The 15,810-nt window shown below is 37.0% G+C and overlaps 1 protein-coding gene across 4 annotated transcripts in view; it reads left to right on the forward strand.

Annotated features, from left to right (window-relative positions):
- MYCBP2 (MYC binding protein 2) overlaps positions 1-12,782 on the forward strand; it is a 269,414-nt gene extending 256,632 nt beyond the window's left edge. For all 4 annotated transcript variants that reach the window (XM_077750063.1, XM_077750062.1, XM_077750060.1 and 1 more), the window contains 6 exons: positions 338-526; positions 1,146-1,253; positions 2,393-2,602; positions 5,536-5,643; positions 6,288-6,453; positions 11,954-12,782. In XM_077750063.1, the coding sequence (XP_077606189.1) occupies positions 338-526; positions 1,146-1,253; positions 2,393-2,602; positions 5,536-5,643; positions 6,288-6,453; positions 11,954-12,069 (897 nt within the window). In that variant the 3' untranslated portion in view covers positions 12,070-12,782. The remainder of the gene's footprint in view (positions 1-337; positions 527-1,145; positions 1,254-2,392; positions 2,603-5,535; positions 5,644-6,287; positions 6,454-11,953) is intronic.
- The last annotated feature ends 3,028 nt before the right edge of the window (positions 12,783-15,810 follow it).

The raw sequence follows: 15,810 nt of genomic DNA on the forward strand, positions 1-15,810 counted from the left end.
GCTTCAGGACTATGCATGAAAATAAATAGTTTAAAATTATATTTCATTTTTTATCAGCATTCCTTTCATGTAAATTGAACTGTATGTTAGCAAACTGGACAACAAATTATATTTTAAAAATTACACTTTAAAAATTTTTTAATTAAAAATTACACATTAAAATCCTTGCTGATCTTTAAGTTATATTCAAATGAACAATAAAAATAACCTTATTGTTACATAACCTAAATGTGTATTTCCTGTGGGAAATATCTTGGAAAATTAATATAATGGATACAACTACCAGGATATATGCCCTTTTTGATATTTGGAATGCCATTATGATTTATATTTATAGGAATATGCTAAGATAGCCTGTAGTAAGACGCATCCTTGTGGCCATCCATGTGGAGGTGTTAAAAACGAAGAGCGCTGTCTGCCCTGCCTGCACGGCTGTGATAAGAGCGCCACCACACTGAAGCAAGACGCGGATGACATGTGCATGATCTGTTTCACCGAGGCGCTCTCGGCAGCACCAGCCATTCAGGTTGTCTCAGCTCTTACAGTGGTAAACGTGCCTAGAACTTAAAACGGGAAGTATAAATGTATTTGTTATAAATAAACAGATCACCGAACCTATTTTATATCATTGGAAGAAAATGTCCCACTAACATCTTCCAGTTTCTTGAAGAGCAAATTCTATCCCTTTAGGTTTCTTTCCATTTTGTGTGCTGAGCTTTAATTTGTGATTTGTGTGAATCTATATGATCAATAGAATGTATAAAATGTTAAGGGAGGAAAAAATAATAAGGTTAATAAGGTTAGCCAGTAACCACTCTCTTCTTAATTTCAAAAGCCCAGAATGGTGGCATTATATAATTGATAAACGTACTTGTATATGTAATTCATATGCATACAAGTGAATAATTTTAAATTGTTCCCTAACCAGGCTTACTCTTTTAAGGTGGTAATAAATTGGGAGAAGCTGAAGATCTAGTTTATAATATATCATGAATAACAAAGAAGTACTGAAATTTCATTATTCTAAACTTGATTTGTCTCTTACCTGCTTTAACTAGCACCTTGCGTTTAACATTAATCTGCCATTTATTCAAGTGTTTATCATTATCACATTTGCTTATATCCCTTTCCTTTTTTAATTCAAGCTGGACTGTAGTCACATATTCCACTTACAGTGCTGCCGACGAGTTTTGGAAAACAGATGGCTTGGTCCAAGGATAACATTTGGTTTTATATCTTGTCCCATTTGCAAGGTATGGAGAGAATCAGAAACTACTTTCTATTTTTATCTTTATCTTCATCTTTCAGAATAAACACGTCATCATCTCTTGGTGTCCTTCCCAATTTACTTTTCCCCCCCCGGGTCCCCATCAGTTTCTGTTCTTTTCATCCAGGTGTGCTAGAGAATGTTATAAGATCCATCTATTATAATGCATTTCAAAACAGTAAGTGTCAATTAAAAACTATTTAAATGGAATGAAACATATTGCATCAGAAAATTTATGTAGACATCATCATGCATGGAGTTCATCACCACTTTCAGACCAGGTCATGTGACATGACAGCAGGTGAATGAGCCTGTGGTGCTTGTAGGTTCTTATACCTGTAAGGTATAAGAAGGCTGGGTTTTCAGGGCCATTAAGACAGATGCTTTTGAAGCATAGGTAAAATAAGGAGAAAATTGTTGATATTCTGACACATCTGTTTAAAAATAGTAAGCAGAGTAGCAACTTGTTTTGGCAAGGCAGTGATGATTAACAAAAAACCTTTGTTTAATAATATAATTGACAGTGCCTTCTCTAGTAATTCTTCATTCCTTCTTGTTCTATTAAGTCCTCCTTATTTCCTTCAGATGTGCAGACTGGTATAAAGGGTATAAGATGCAAAGACTTAGCATAAACATTGCTTAGTTAGACTGAGGAACAGTCAAAAAGATTGTAGCAAATACTTTTCTCTCTTATATGGTGCCACAGAAAAGGTCACCTTTAGGAAATGATACACGAAGGTGATGTAGAAAGTACTATCTCTTCACTTCTGTCATCTGACACTCTACCCTACCCCAAACAACCAGAACCCACACACACAGGGATTTTGTCCTATTTGTGGCAGCAAGGCAACCGTTTACTCCCAGAGGAGCTAAGGCAGCAGGAGATATATTTCAGACTCAGGAAATATGAAGCCAGTAAAACAGAATTTTCATGTTTTTTGTCCCCTTTTGTCCCTGATCTTGGAAAAATTTGGGATTGTGAGGGTTTTACAGGATTATTTTTAAATGGTATTTTTTTTAGAAAATGTTCACTCTGGTTATTTCCTAGCACAGTGCTTAGTTCTTAGATGCTAACTTAAGTATTTGTTGAACTCATAACTAAATGTTCATTTTTTTAAATTTCAGAACAAAATAAATCATATAGTATTAAAAGACCTGCTTGATCCAATAAAAGATCTCTATGAAGATGTCAGAAGAAAAGCCTTAATGAGACTGGAGTATGAAGGTCTACATAAGAGTGAAGCTATCACAACTCCTGGTGTGAGATTTTATAATGACCCAGCTGGCTATGCCATGAATAGATATGCATATTATGTCTGCTACAAATGCAGAAAGGTATGCTATAAATTATCGTGGGAATTTTTAAGACCTAGAGATTACCTGTATGATTAAGAATTGAATTGTATAGGGGTGCCTGGGTGGCTTAGTCAGTTAAGCGTCCGACTTTCGCTTAGGTCATGATCTCGCGGTTTGTGGGTTCGAGCCCCGCGTCGGGCTCTGTGCTGACTGCCAGCTCAGAGCCTGGAGCCTGTTTCAGAGTCTGTGACTCCCTCTCTCTCTGGCCCTCCCCTGCTCACGCTGTCTCTCTCTCTCTCTCCTAGAAATAAATAAAAATTAAAAAAAAAAAAGAGTTGAATTGTATAATGATATTGAATTCTTATATCTTAAGTCTGAAGTTAAAAATGAGAAAGCTTGATACTATGTTTTAAGTTGAACTTTTTTACTTAATTTGTTTTGGGACTTTTTTTCAACCTATACAAACTATGGGATTTTTTTTTAATCTACACAGTTTCTAAAGCATGTAATATTTCTGTACACAAGCCACTTCACCATCAGTAATCTCCTATTTGCCAAATCCAGTTGGTTCTTAAATAAACTTCTCCTACTTGACTCTTTTCACCATTTCCTCATTAAAATTCCTTGGCTTCCAAGACACTAGTCTTGATATTCTCTTTCTTTCTGGTTATTTTTCTTTAAGTCCTTTATAAGGTTCCTTTTCATTCACCTACTCCTTACAGATTTAGTTTCTCGGCACTGTATTCTTGCCTAATTATAACCTTCTTACCTTTCCAGAGCTCTTGTTCGCCAAACATCTGTACCATTCTGACCTTGCAAAATTGTTGAGATTTAGATACAAATATTTACCTGCTTACCAGACATTGTAATTTCTCACAGATGGTTCAAGGTTCACATGAGGAATAACTACATTCATTGACTTCGACTCTGTCAGTGTCTAGTCTTTATTTACAAAGTCTTGTCAATTCTGTCTTTAAATATCTCTGAGTTATTTTTTTTCTATTACAACTTCAGCAAGCCTAATCCTTTTCTTTGGTAATTATAGTAGCCTTCTTACTGAGCCCCTTGTGTGGTGCCCCTAACCCCTATATTCAATCCTTTACATTCACATTGCTACTAGTAGATTAATATTTCCAACCCTTAAATCTGATTGTGTCATTTTTCTGCTTATAGTACTGTAATAGCCCTGTCCACACTCCAGTCTCATTTCCCAGTGTGCTCCCATTTGTGCCCCATGCTATAACATACTGAACAGCCTGCAGCTCCCCAAGCTCGGCCATGTTTGCTCCCTCACCAACTCCTCTGTGCCATCGCATAGGCTGTTTCTCCTCATGGCATGCACTTTCCTACTCCTTCTCTGCATTGTACTCTCATCCGACACCTGCCCACACACATCTCCTACTCATAGCCACATCTGTCCAATCACACATCTGTTTCACCTCCTCTGTAATGTGCCCACGCTTCTGCTCCACTACCACATGATTTTGGTATCTTGCGTACCGCCTTTAGAGCACTCTGTATCTTGTTATGATTACTGGTTCACTTGTCTCAGCACTACCTGATACATTCTGTGAGAACTGAGAACGAAGGATTATGTGTTTTCACTTCTCTTTCTCCAGTACTTGGCACTTCCTAGGCACTAAGTTAACTAGAGAATGAATAAAATAAGTGAAGGAATATTTCGTCTGTAAATGGTGTATAGTCTCCCAATGTAACAGAAAGAATATACAGCTAATGAATGGAAAGCTAAATAGATAGATGATAGCCAGAAAGGCAAATATATATATGTACATTCAAGGAAAAACTAATAGTGTACATTTGTAAAATGTGTACTGTTACAAATAACAAAATACTTATTTCTGTGTGATATGCTAAACCTCATAAATGAATATTGTTTTACCCCAGGGATGACAGTTGACTGTCTAGGGGGCCAAGCAGGGACTCTAGAAGAGTGAAACAGCTGAAATAAGCACTAGACCTCGGGACAAATATTTCTGAGGCCAGATTAGTGGTGGGCAACCATTGATAACCTCTTTATCAATGGAGCCTGTCTTTTGACCTGCTTTTCTGGTACAGATAATACATTAATATTGACTCATCTTGTTTATCATCACATATGGACATAGCTTTTTGGCTATGAGACATGTTGTACATGCAGATTGCCCCAGTTATAATTGGCCTCATTTATGTTGTGCCCAAAGCAAATACAGATAAATCATCCCCCAAGATAATTTCATTTATTCAAGCATGTATATTGGATACTGTTGAATTCCAGCACACTGTATAGCTTTGTAAATATAAGCAGTCTTCTGAGTAGAATTACCGAATTGCCCTTTCCTTTTCTTTTCTTCTTCTCTTTTTTTTTTTTTTTTTAAGTAAACTCTGTGCCCAATGTGGGGCTTGAACTCACAACCCTGAGATTCAGAGTCTCATGCTCTCCCACTTGAGCTAGCCAGTGCCCCTTCCCTTTCCTTTTTAAAAACTTTTGTATGGATGAAATTTATTTTTTCTGTCCAATTAACCCCAGGATTCAAATTGTGTACTAATATTTATTTTAGGCATATTTTTTGTACTACAGTATTAAAATTTGGAAATTAGGCATGTTTATCAAAGCAATAGAAGAAAGCATTTAATGCTTCAAAATGAGAAAAATTACTTAAACTTTGCCCTGAAAAAGCACTTTCTCTTCACTCTTTAATTTACTGTTGTTGATATTTATTTGGAATATTATACATTCCTTTGTTATTTTGCTTTGACAATACAGTGTTTGACCTTACTACTCTAAGCATGAGTTTATTTCAGATTAAAGTAGCTTTATTTCATACCCTCATCTAACCATAATGGGCACCCAGTAGGCACTGCAAGGAAGAGTCTAATAGATAATAGTATTTTCTAAGACCGCTTGATTTTACTTTCACTAACCTCATTCTGTATCTTCCATGGCAAAATTTTTGTTGTTGTTCTCCACATAGGCATATTTTGGTGGCGAAGCTCGGTGCGATGCTGAGGCTGGACAAGGGGATGACTATGATCCCAGAGAGCTCATTTGTGGTGCCTGTTCTGATGTGTCCAGGGCTCAGGTGGGTAGCACATTTTAATAGAAAGGACAGTTTAGATATATTACCCTTCTTTTTTTTTTTTCCAAAAATAATAATGTAACTAAGATGGTAGGAATAATATGGCAGGTTTTTGCCCAGTGCTTATAGCAGTGTATCATCTTTCAAATCAATTTATATATGTTACTTTCTTGGATGATATTTGCATTTTATAATTTTGTCTTCCATAAAATAACCACCATATCTCAACAAGTAATAAATTTACTTTTTCTTAAACCTGCAGTCACACATTTAGTTTTACCTCATTTTGATGAAATCTTCATAGTACATCTGTGAGACTGAGAGATAGAGTAAATATTATTAACTATTCAGTTTGGCCGGCCAGGAAAAACTTACCAGGAAATTAACTGTCTTACTTATTAAATCAGATTGACTATGATGATCTGAGATTAGAATTTTCGGCTTTCTGCAGACCTTTTGGGCAAAGCCATGCATTTATTCATTAATTTTTTAATGTGTGTATGTATATATATCATCAGTTTTCCAGTCAGTTTTGAGATGTGTATACTCTTGTGATAAGAATCACTAAGCTATATATATAACTATCGTAACTGTAATTGAAATAGACATGCTATAATCTTGTGTCTATTTATTTTCTTTTGCTATAGATGTGTCCAAAACATGGCACAGACTTTTTGGAATATAAATGTCGCTACTGCTGTTCAGTGGCTGTCTTTTTCTGTTTTGGAACAACACATTTTTGTAATGCTTGTCATGATGATTTTCAAAGAATGACTAGCATTCCTAAGGAAGAACTACCACACTGTCCTGCAGGTATGCTTTTAATACGTTTAAACATTGTTGTGTTGTATATACTTTTGAGTTTAATGTGATCACATGAGAACCCTGTTCTGAGTGGCAGAAATCTGGTTCAAACTAACCTAAAGAATTAGAGCAAATTTCTTGTCACTTGTAAGCTTTTGACATTCTGAGTGAAGTAGAAAGATCACCATGGTGATGAAGGGTTAGGAGTTGTAATGGAAACCAGTTGCCTGGAGAAGAAGGAAGTCAGTAAAAGAATCACTGGTTAGCACTAAAGGGCCATGTGAAGTTTGGAGTTATGAGTTAATAGAACAATTTTAAAGGATTTTGTGATTTTTTTTTTTTTTTGAGAATTCTGGAACCAGCACCATAAAATGGACAAGTGATTAGATCTAGGATGGCTGGGAATTGGCAGCGTAGCGAGCATTAGAAAGCCATGGAGTTAAGCCACTGAGAATACAGGAGAAATGATTGTGTGTGGAGGTCAGGCTGACAAAAATAAGAATATACAAGCAAAAAGAAACTGAAAAGATGGGAAGAGGTCAGGAGTCTGGGAGTCCCAATGAAGTGGAGTGCCAGGCTTCACAGAAATGAGGGAAGTGGAAGGGAAGGTAAATATGACCAAAGAAGAGAATTTTACATGAGATGTATCTGAACTTGGTGAAAATTCATAAGGTATGTACTGTGCAGTACTCACAGCACAGTGTACAATCTTTTTAAAGCTGAGAAACATACTCATCCACTGCTTATCCGACAACAGATGCTAGAACCCTATAGAAAAAGCCTCTCAAAATTGCAGACACATCTGCCCTTCAACAGTCCCACTTCTGGGGATATACCTACATATGTGAGGTAAATAAAAAAAGCAGATATACAACATATACTATGTTCATTGCAACATAGCTTGTAACAATAAAAATTCATAAGCAGTCCAGGTGTCCAGCAGAAGGGTGGTTACATACTAAGTACTGTGCACCATCAAAAAAAGAGAATGGTGAGGAGGATGGAGTTTCTATGTACTGATATGAAAAGATGTGTAGGAGACTTACATGGAAAATCAAGTTATAGAACAAGGTACGTAGTATGCTGTCTTGTAGGAAAAGGGAAAATGAAAATATATACTCATATTTTTTATATCCGTGTTTTAAAAACTGGAGCGATACACTAGAAATTAATAAAATTAATTTGCTATTGGGAAAAATCGGGAAGATAGGTAGAGATGAAAGAAAGGTGACTTATTGTATACAGCATTTTAACATTTTGGTTTTTAAGCCATGAGAAATAAATTATTGATTCAGAACAAATAAGTAGGTTTTTTTTAAGTAGAGCTACTTTTGCTATTTTGTTTATGTTAATTAGATAAAAGATTGTTTGTGTCAAACAGAAACTGTTACATTCTTTCCCCTCTAAAGACTTTTTTTTTTTTTTTAAGTAGATGTAGTAGACTCTGAAAGAAGCAAGATTAGAATATGAGGCTAGGCGTTAAGGATAATGACCAGAATAAAGATGTGGAATGTAATAGTAGGAGGAGGGTGGTGAGCGGGAGGGCTTTTGAGTTGAACGTTGTAAGTCAGTGGTCTAGAAGTAAATGGGGAACCAGGAGACTTAGTCTTGCTTCCTGACCTCATGCTTCCTGGCCTCATGACACAGAGGAGCTCAGGGGATAAGCAGTTTCTAGTTGAGAAAGTTAGAGGCAAGCAATGTCATTAAGAGAAAATCCGCATTTTTACTTAATGAAAGAAAGTTTGTTCTATGTTCAGAAACAAAGACAAAACAACAACCAAACATTAAAAGTAATCCAAAGGTTAGCTAGCAATAAAACAGGCGTGGAGAACACAGTGGTGGGGTGGTCGCTGAGAGGTTCCAGCAAAGGCAAGGCTTCCCCTCACACATTCACATGAACATCCAGCTTGGCCACTACAGAGACTTTACCCTGGGAACAACCATGAGCCAGAGGTATGAGGCAGGAAAGGATTTAGAGAGATGACAGAAGGAAGGAACTGACATCGATCCTGGGCATTTTCACATACATCTTCTTACCTAGTTTTTACAGCCTACAAGGTCGCTGGTGTTATCCCCACCTTCACAGACAGAAAGTTAAGGCCCAGAGAGGTTCATAACACTTAGACTGAGGCGTGTTCTCCCAGCCTTTCACATTCTTCTAACTCATTAACTCATCCATTCCTTTAGAGAACTGCCATAAAATTGAAGCAGACACCACAGTGAAATTGGCAGGGAAGATGACCATGCATTTTATTTAGAAGGACAGAAGGATTGATTCCCTAACCACTGTCAACCCATTAATTCCAATTTTTAATATATGGATGAGAACAAGAGTCCAGATTAAGAAGTTAAAGTAGATCATTCCTCTTTCTGTCTGTTAATTTCTAGAACAATTATTAACCACCTTCTTGGTGCCAGAATACTTAATCTCCACAGCTCCCTGCAAGTTAAATATTGCTGTGCCTGTTTAAAAGATGAGGGATCTAAGGGACGCCTGGGTGGCTCAGTTGGTTAAGTGTCCAACTTCAGCTCAGGTCATGACCTCATGGTCTGTGAGTTCAAGCCCTACATCGGGCTCTGTGCTGACAGCTCAGAGCCCAGAGCCTGCTTCTGATTCTGTGTCACCCAATCTCTCTGCCCCTCCCCGACTCACACTCTGTCTCTCAAAAATGAATAAATGTTAAAAAAATTTTTAGTAAAAAAATAAACTAAAATAAAAAATGAGGGACCTAAGAATCAAGAAAGATTAAGTTAACTTTGCCTCACTTTTCTTATCTGCACAATGGCAACAATAGTTCCTGCCTCTATGACTGGTAGAAGATTGAGTTGATGCACTAGAACAGTGCCTCAGTAGCAAGTGCGCAGATGTCTGCAGGTGTTTTTTCTTTTGTTTTTACTTTTACTATTACTATTTTTTACCTTCATGATTAGATTACTAACTCCATGAAGCTAGTGGCCAGGTACTATTCATTTTTAAATCCCCAAGCACCTAATATAACACTAGTCACACATTAGACACTAACTAAATATTTGTTGAATAAGTGATTCTTTATTTTCTTTAAAAAAAAAAAAAAAAGCAAAAAAAATTTGCAGTTTGCAGGAGCCATTGTTGATGGTGTTGTGTACTTGAGTTAGATCTGCCACTGAGTGTCCCATTTCCTGACAACTCTCCCTCACCCACCGGTGGGGCAGGCAGAATATCAGTGTACAGTGTGATTTGGGTGGGGGATACTGATACACACTGTAAATTATATCTTTCTAGGTTTTAACTGCTGCTCTTGTGTCTGGTAGGCAAAACCAGCAGCTGACTTCTCCCTCTGAGATGATCTGTCTTCTGTGTGATATTTAGCCTCTTGACTTGGTCTTAACACTTTTATATTTGTAGTCAGTAGTTGTTCAGTGGTGGTAATGACAGCTAACATTTATTGAGTATTTATACTGTATCAGGCTAAGAGCTTCATAAACTCTAGCCTCTTATCCCCCCTGTTTTCCTTCTTTTAAACCTATAAAAGATAAATTCAGTAAGATCTCATTCCCCATTCATCTGGATAAGCTCATTCCATCCAATCTCATACTTTTCTTTCAGAGTCAAAATTTACATTTATTGTTTTGGTTACTAGCTATAGGAAACTAGTGCATACTTCTGTTCCTTCCTCTGTTGTTAGGGACTCTGTATTCAAGTATAAGCCCAGCCAGGATTCCCTACACAGTAAAGCTCCTCATTTGTAAATGAGCTAAAAGTCCTTTTTTTTTTTACTTTTTTAAGTGTTTGTTTATTTTTGAGAGATAGTGACACAGAGTGCAAACAGGGGAGGGACAGAGAGAGGAGACACAGAATCTGAAGCAGGATCCAGGCTCTGAGTTGTCAGCACAGAGCCCGATGCGGGGCTTGAATCCATGAACCCTGCGATCATGACCTGGGCCAAAATTGGACGCTGAACTGACTGAGCCACCCAGGCACCCCTAAAAGTCCTTTTTAAATGATAAGAACCATGACATGAAGCACAGTAATATAATAAGTCTTTTAAAATAGAAAAGTATAGTTTTATGTACATTTTTAAGCCTCATTTTCTATTTTCCCATAAGTGCTTCTTCCAGAATGTTATATTTTACATTATATTACCATGCATATATTTAAACTGATTTTCATTTTTCTACTAATCTTCCTTCAGATACTTTTAAAGTAACAGTCTTTAATAATCAGTCTTTCCATTTCATCAGTGTGTGCTTTTTCTTCAGAGATGGAAGAAACTAACATGGTTTGTTTACATTTAAATTTGTTTTCACCTGCAGAAAAACATTCCATACAAAAGTCTCCATATTCTCTCATCCAGAATAATTTTCAATTCAACTAAACTGACAGATTTTCATGACCATTTTTTGTTCATTGTTCTTTGCTTTAAAATGATAAACCTCACTAATCAGGGAAATGCCAAACAAAACCACAATGAGATAGCACTTCACACCAATCAGAATGGCTAGAATCAGAAAGATAAGAAATAACAAATGTTGGCAAGAATGTGGACTAAATTAAGGAACCCTCGTGCACTATTGGTAGTAATGCAAACTGGCGAAGCCACAGTGGAAAACAATATGGAGGCTTCTCAAAAAATTTAAAATGGAAATACTATACTATCCGGTAATTTCCACTACTGGGTATTTACCCAAAGAAAATGAAAACACTAATTCAAAAAGTTGTATGTTCCCCTGTGTTTATTGTAACATTATTTACAGTGGTCAAGATATAGAAGCAACCCAAGTGTCCATCAACAGATAAATGTATAAAGATGTGTGTATACATACACACACAGATACACAGAGTAGAATATTATGTAGCCATGAAAAGAATGAGATCTTCCCTTTTGTGGTAACATGGGTGGAGACATAGAGGGTATTATGCTGAGTAATAAAAAATAAGTCAAATAGAGAAAGACAATACCATATGATTTCACTTAAATGTGGATTCTAAAAAAACTAAGCAAAACAAAAAAGCAGAAACAGACCCACATACAGAGAACAAACTGATGGTTCTGGGTGGAGGAGGTAAGCACAAAATGGGTGAAGGGGAGCGGGAGATACAGGCTTCTAGTTATGGGATGAATAAGTCACGGAAGTGAAAGGTACAGCATAGGAAATGTGGTCAGCGGTATTATAATAGCTTTGAATGGTGACAGATGGTATGGCTCACTTGGGGTGAGCATAGCATAATGTATAGATTTGCAGAAGCATTATGTTGCACACCTGAAACTAATGTAGCATGTATGTCAACTATACTTCCATAAAAAAAATGTTTAAGATGAGGTATCTCATTCATTAATAGAATAAGATCTATAGCTCACGGGCTATAGGCAAGATGTTGTAGGTAAGGGATTCTGTTATTTTTAAAATGTATATTTGTGTAACCATAGTCCTTTTATTTTTTTTTAATAACTTACCAGTGATTTTTATTTATATCAGGTTTGTGTGTATGTAAAATTTTATGCTTTTGCCTCCTTCAAAATTTATACAGGTCCCAAAGGCAAACAATTAGAAGGAACTGAATGTCCACTCCATGTTGTTCATCCACCCACTGGGGAAGAATTTGCTCTGGGCTGTGGAGTGTGCAGAAATGCTCACACTTTTTAGAACACTCAGATCCCTTTGTCTACAGAGAAGTTGCCTTCATCCCCCAAGTGGATGTGGTAAAGTGTAAACTCTGCTCAGGATAAGGATGGGACCATTTTTACATCCATGAAAATGAACCATTAACAGTGCAAGAAGGATGCCAAATACCATGTACATAATTCTTGCTATGGAAAGTTTCCCTATTATTTTAGTTTATTTTCTTTTGAACCAAGACATCAAACTTGTGAGGTGTTTGCATGTGGCCATTACCGTCATTGGCCTGTGAAGCATTGAACATTTATAGATAATTGATATAAAAGAATCGCCATGCCCATGGACTAAGAATGATTCTGGCTTTCAAGCAAAAAAGAAAAATAATCATTGTTTATTGTATACTGCCTTTTTTGTAATCCTGTATAATTGCATCACGGGTGGGGATGAAAAGAGGAATATTCTGGTTTATTTCCTAGACTGTTATTTAAAAAAAATTGTGTTAGGACTGGCATATAAATGTAATAAGTATCACACTGTATATAAAAATATCAATGTTTGTTCTGTATAAGAATTACTAAATTACAAATGCAGTTTCATTTAAACTTCTAGGTTAAGTTGAGCCTGAAATTTTAATGAAGTGCAATACTGAGTGTGCCTCATTATCCTGCAGCTGTAAACATATTGGAATGTACATGTCAATAAACCACTGTACATTTTTATACAGTGACAAAGTCTAACAACTGTGTGAGGTATTTCTTCCAAAACAAAATTTAAATACGGTTAAGGTCTAAATTCCATCTAATTTTCCTTGTTAAAAAATTCACTAACACAACACATTGATAACTTTCATAACTCTTAGGAAAAATAAGACTAATAATGAAGTACATTTTGGAATCTTAAACACTGGGAAGAATGTATAAATATATATATTAATAAACAGACACATGCCAAAGACAGATAAAAACCATCTAGGAAATTGAGCAACCTCCACCTTACTAACCAGAACCTTTTTGGACTTTTATAATCAATAAAATCACTAGTCTCATCTTTACAGACTACAGTGTGTTTCTGTAGATCTTTTTTACACTTAACTCATAAAATTGACAAATTGTTATTTATGAGTCATCATAAATCAGGTTATATTTATTTCATGAGAATGACAAAAGAATTTATCAGTTTTGTTCTATATTCCCATTGTTGGAAATACATAAATTGATGTGTCATATGTTTGCCTTAAACATAAAATGGAAAGATCAAATCTGAACACAGATAACTTAGAAGATATTTAAAGAATCTTCTAATAAATTTCATAAACATGCCCAAGTCTTATTCTTCAGGATTTAGGAAAGATTGTTGTTAATGGTTTTTGTTTTTGTTGTTAGCAGAGGAATAGCTGAGAGGTCATTTGAGCCCCACCTTGAAGAATAAGTAGCATTTCAAGGGGCAGAGAAAGGCGTAAGAAAAAACTATGTAAATAGAAACTTGTAAAATGTAATAGAACAGTGTGAGTAGTCTAACTCCTTATACTGGAGACTTTCCTGCCAAAAAAAAAAAAAAAAAAAACCCTGAAAATCACAGACTGATCTCTTCATGATGCAGTTTATGGATCCGCTGGATGTGCAAGCTCTTGGGCTCTGAGCAAGGACTTCTAAGTAGTACAGAAGGTCCCCCTTCATCTAAATAAGATACATCTGACCCATCACTGAAAAAGTAATGATAACACTTTTAAAAAATCTCCTAAGGAGATTATGCAAACTCCCTTTGCATTGGGTGATGGTGCCTCCGGTTGCAAGGAGTTTTTAATTGCCCCAATGTGTTTGAAAGCAGGAGTAATCTGTTGTCCTTAAGGGCACTCTTGGTGGTCCCAAGCGGAGCTAAAGCAGTTGCCAGCAGAACTAATCCACTCTCAACCTGCAGAATAACTTGGGGCAATATTTCATGAAGAAATCTTGATGCTTTAAACAGAAAAACATTCTGAAGGCATTCACATGTTTATATCCTCAGAGGGCCAGTTGGGACTGGCTGCCTGTGTTCAAAGGAGATTCTAGAACCTTCAGGGCAATACAGTCTTCAGAACAAGTCGTTCTGCTGTGAGGATGTTGGGCAACAGGCATCAGGAAGGGATGACCCTGTTCCCAAGACAACCCCCAGCCCCAGGGTCTAACTCTCAGGATCTGCTGAGGAAGCCCTGTGTCTCTCTTCTTCCCCAGCCCTTCTCATCCCATGCCGCGTCCTGTGAGAGAAGACCGAGGGCACAGGCTTGGAACTGGCTTTAAATGTTTCCAAGAAACACAAAGTAGGTGCAGAGACTGAAGCTGTTCCTAAGAATACCCAGGAAACTTGGAGGGGAGAATGTGGTGAGGCCATTGTAATTACCATGGATTTAGATCCACAGGCCACAGGAATGAAGCCAACCTTCAGAATGCCACACAGATAGGAGACATCATGGACACTTGAGTACTGAAGAGAATACCATTTTGTATCCATTACCTTAGCTGGCAGATTGATCAGTTCCAGCGTGTAAATTGGCATGGAAAAGAAACAGGAAACTAACAAGATGCTTGAGTAGAATGAGCCATCTCAAATCAACATTCTAGAAATCAAAAGGATAAAACTTACTGTCATTGATGAGGAAGCTATATTTAATCATATCCCAAGCATCTCAAAACCAGAGAATATAGCTTTAAAGTTATGACAAAGCACAGAAGGGAAATGCCTCTGCACGCTTTTTGGCTCAAGCATACTGTGCGCAAAGAAAACAGCAAGAAACAGAATCACCATAGCAGGAGTTAGGGAATCTAGAAAGAAACTCCCTTTTCTGTTATATTTTCAGGCCTAGGAAAAGCCATGTTTTAAGCAGTTTTCTGGCCAGACTTTAGGTCTAAAAACTCCTTATCCTATCAATAAACGTATTTGAAAAATATGCACAGTATTCTCCATCCCCTTTTTTATTCAACAGATGTTGATTCCCCTTCTTTTTCAGACTTCTCAGCCCCAACATCTCTCCCCACTTTGTCACTGGGTTCCACCTGTAAATGGTCATGTGTTTCTGACAGAAGCTCCCGGATGGGACATGGCAGCTCATTTTCCTGAAAAGCCCCAACAGTACATTAAAGAGCTGAAATTGAAGCCAGAAGGCCTGGGTTTGGGTCCTGCCTTTGCCTCTGCCTCTGTTTTGGCCATGTGAACCTGAGTAAGCTACTTACCCTTTGTTAATCACAATTTCTTAGAAAAAAACAATACCTAATCTAAGTCAAATGAGAAAGTATTTACACAAGCACTTTATCCCATAATGAAGTCTTTCTTGAAAGTGAAACATGGGGCACCTGGTGGCTCAGTCGGTTAAGCATCTGACTTCCGCTCAGGTCAGGATCTCATGATTCATGGGTTCGAGCCCCACATCAGGCCCTGTGCTGACAGCTCAGAGCCTGGAGCCTGCTTTGGATTCTGTCTCCCTCTCTCTTTGCCCCTCCCCTGCTCATTCTCTGTTGCTCTCTGTCTCTCAAAAATAAATGTTAAAAAAAATTTTTTAATGTGGGTATTTCGTTTAATCCTCCCAGAAATCCTGTAGGCTATAACATCATTAATTTCATTTCATGACTTTAAATGCTTAGAAAAGTTAAATGACTTGCATCAGACAGATCCCTGCTAATCTAATCTAGACTTGGCTGGGAAAAAACCCTGAGGTGTGAATCCAGTTCTTTTTGTCTCTAAAACCCAAGCTCTTTCTACCACATCATGCCATTCCTATTACATCACCAACTGGTT

The sequence above is a fragment of the Crocuta crocuta genome, unplaced genomic scaffold (genome assembly GCF_008692635.1).
Source record: "Crocuta crocuta isolate KB4526 unplaced genomic scaffold, BGI_CrCroc_1.0 scaffold189, whole genome shotgun sequence".
In the NCBI taxonomy this organism is placed as follows: domain Eukaryota; kingdom Metazoa; phylum Chordata; class Mammalia; order Carnivora; family Hyaenidae; genus Crocuta; species Crocuta crocuta.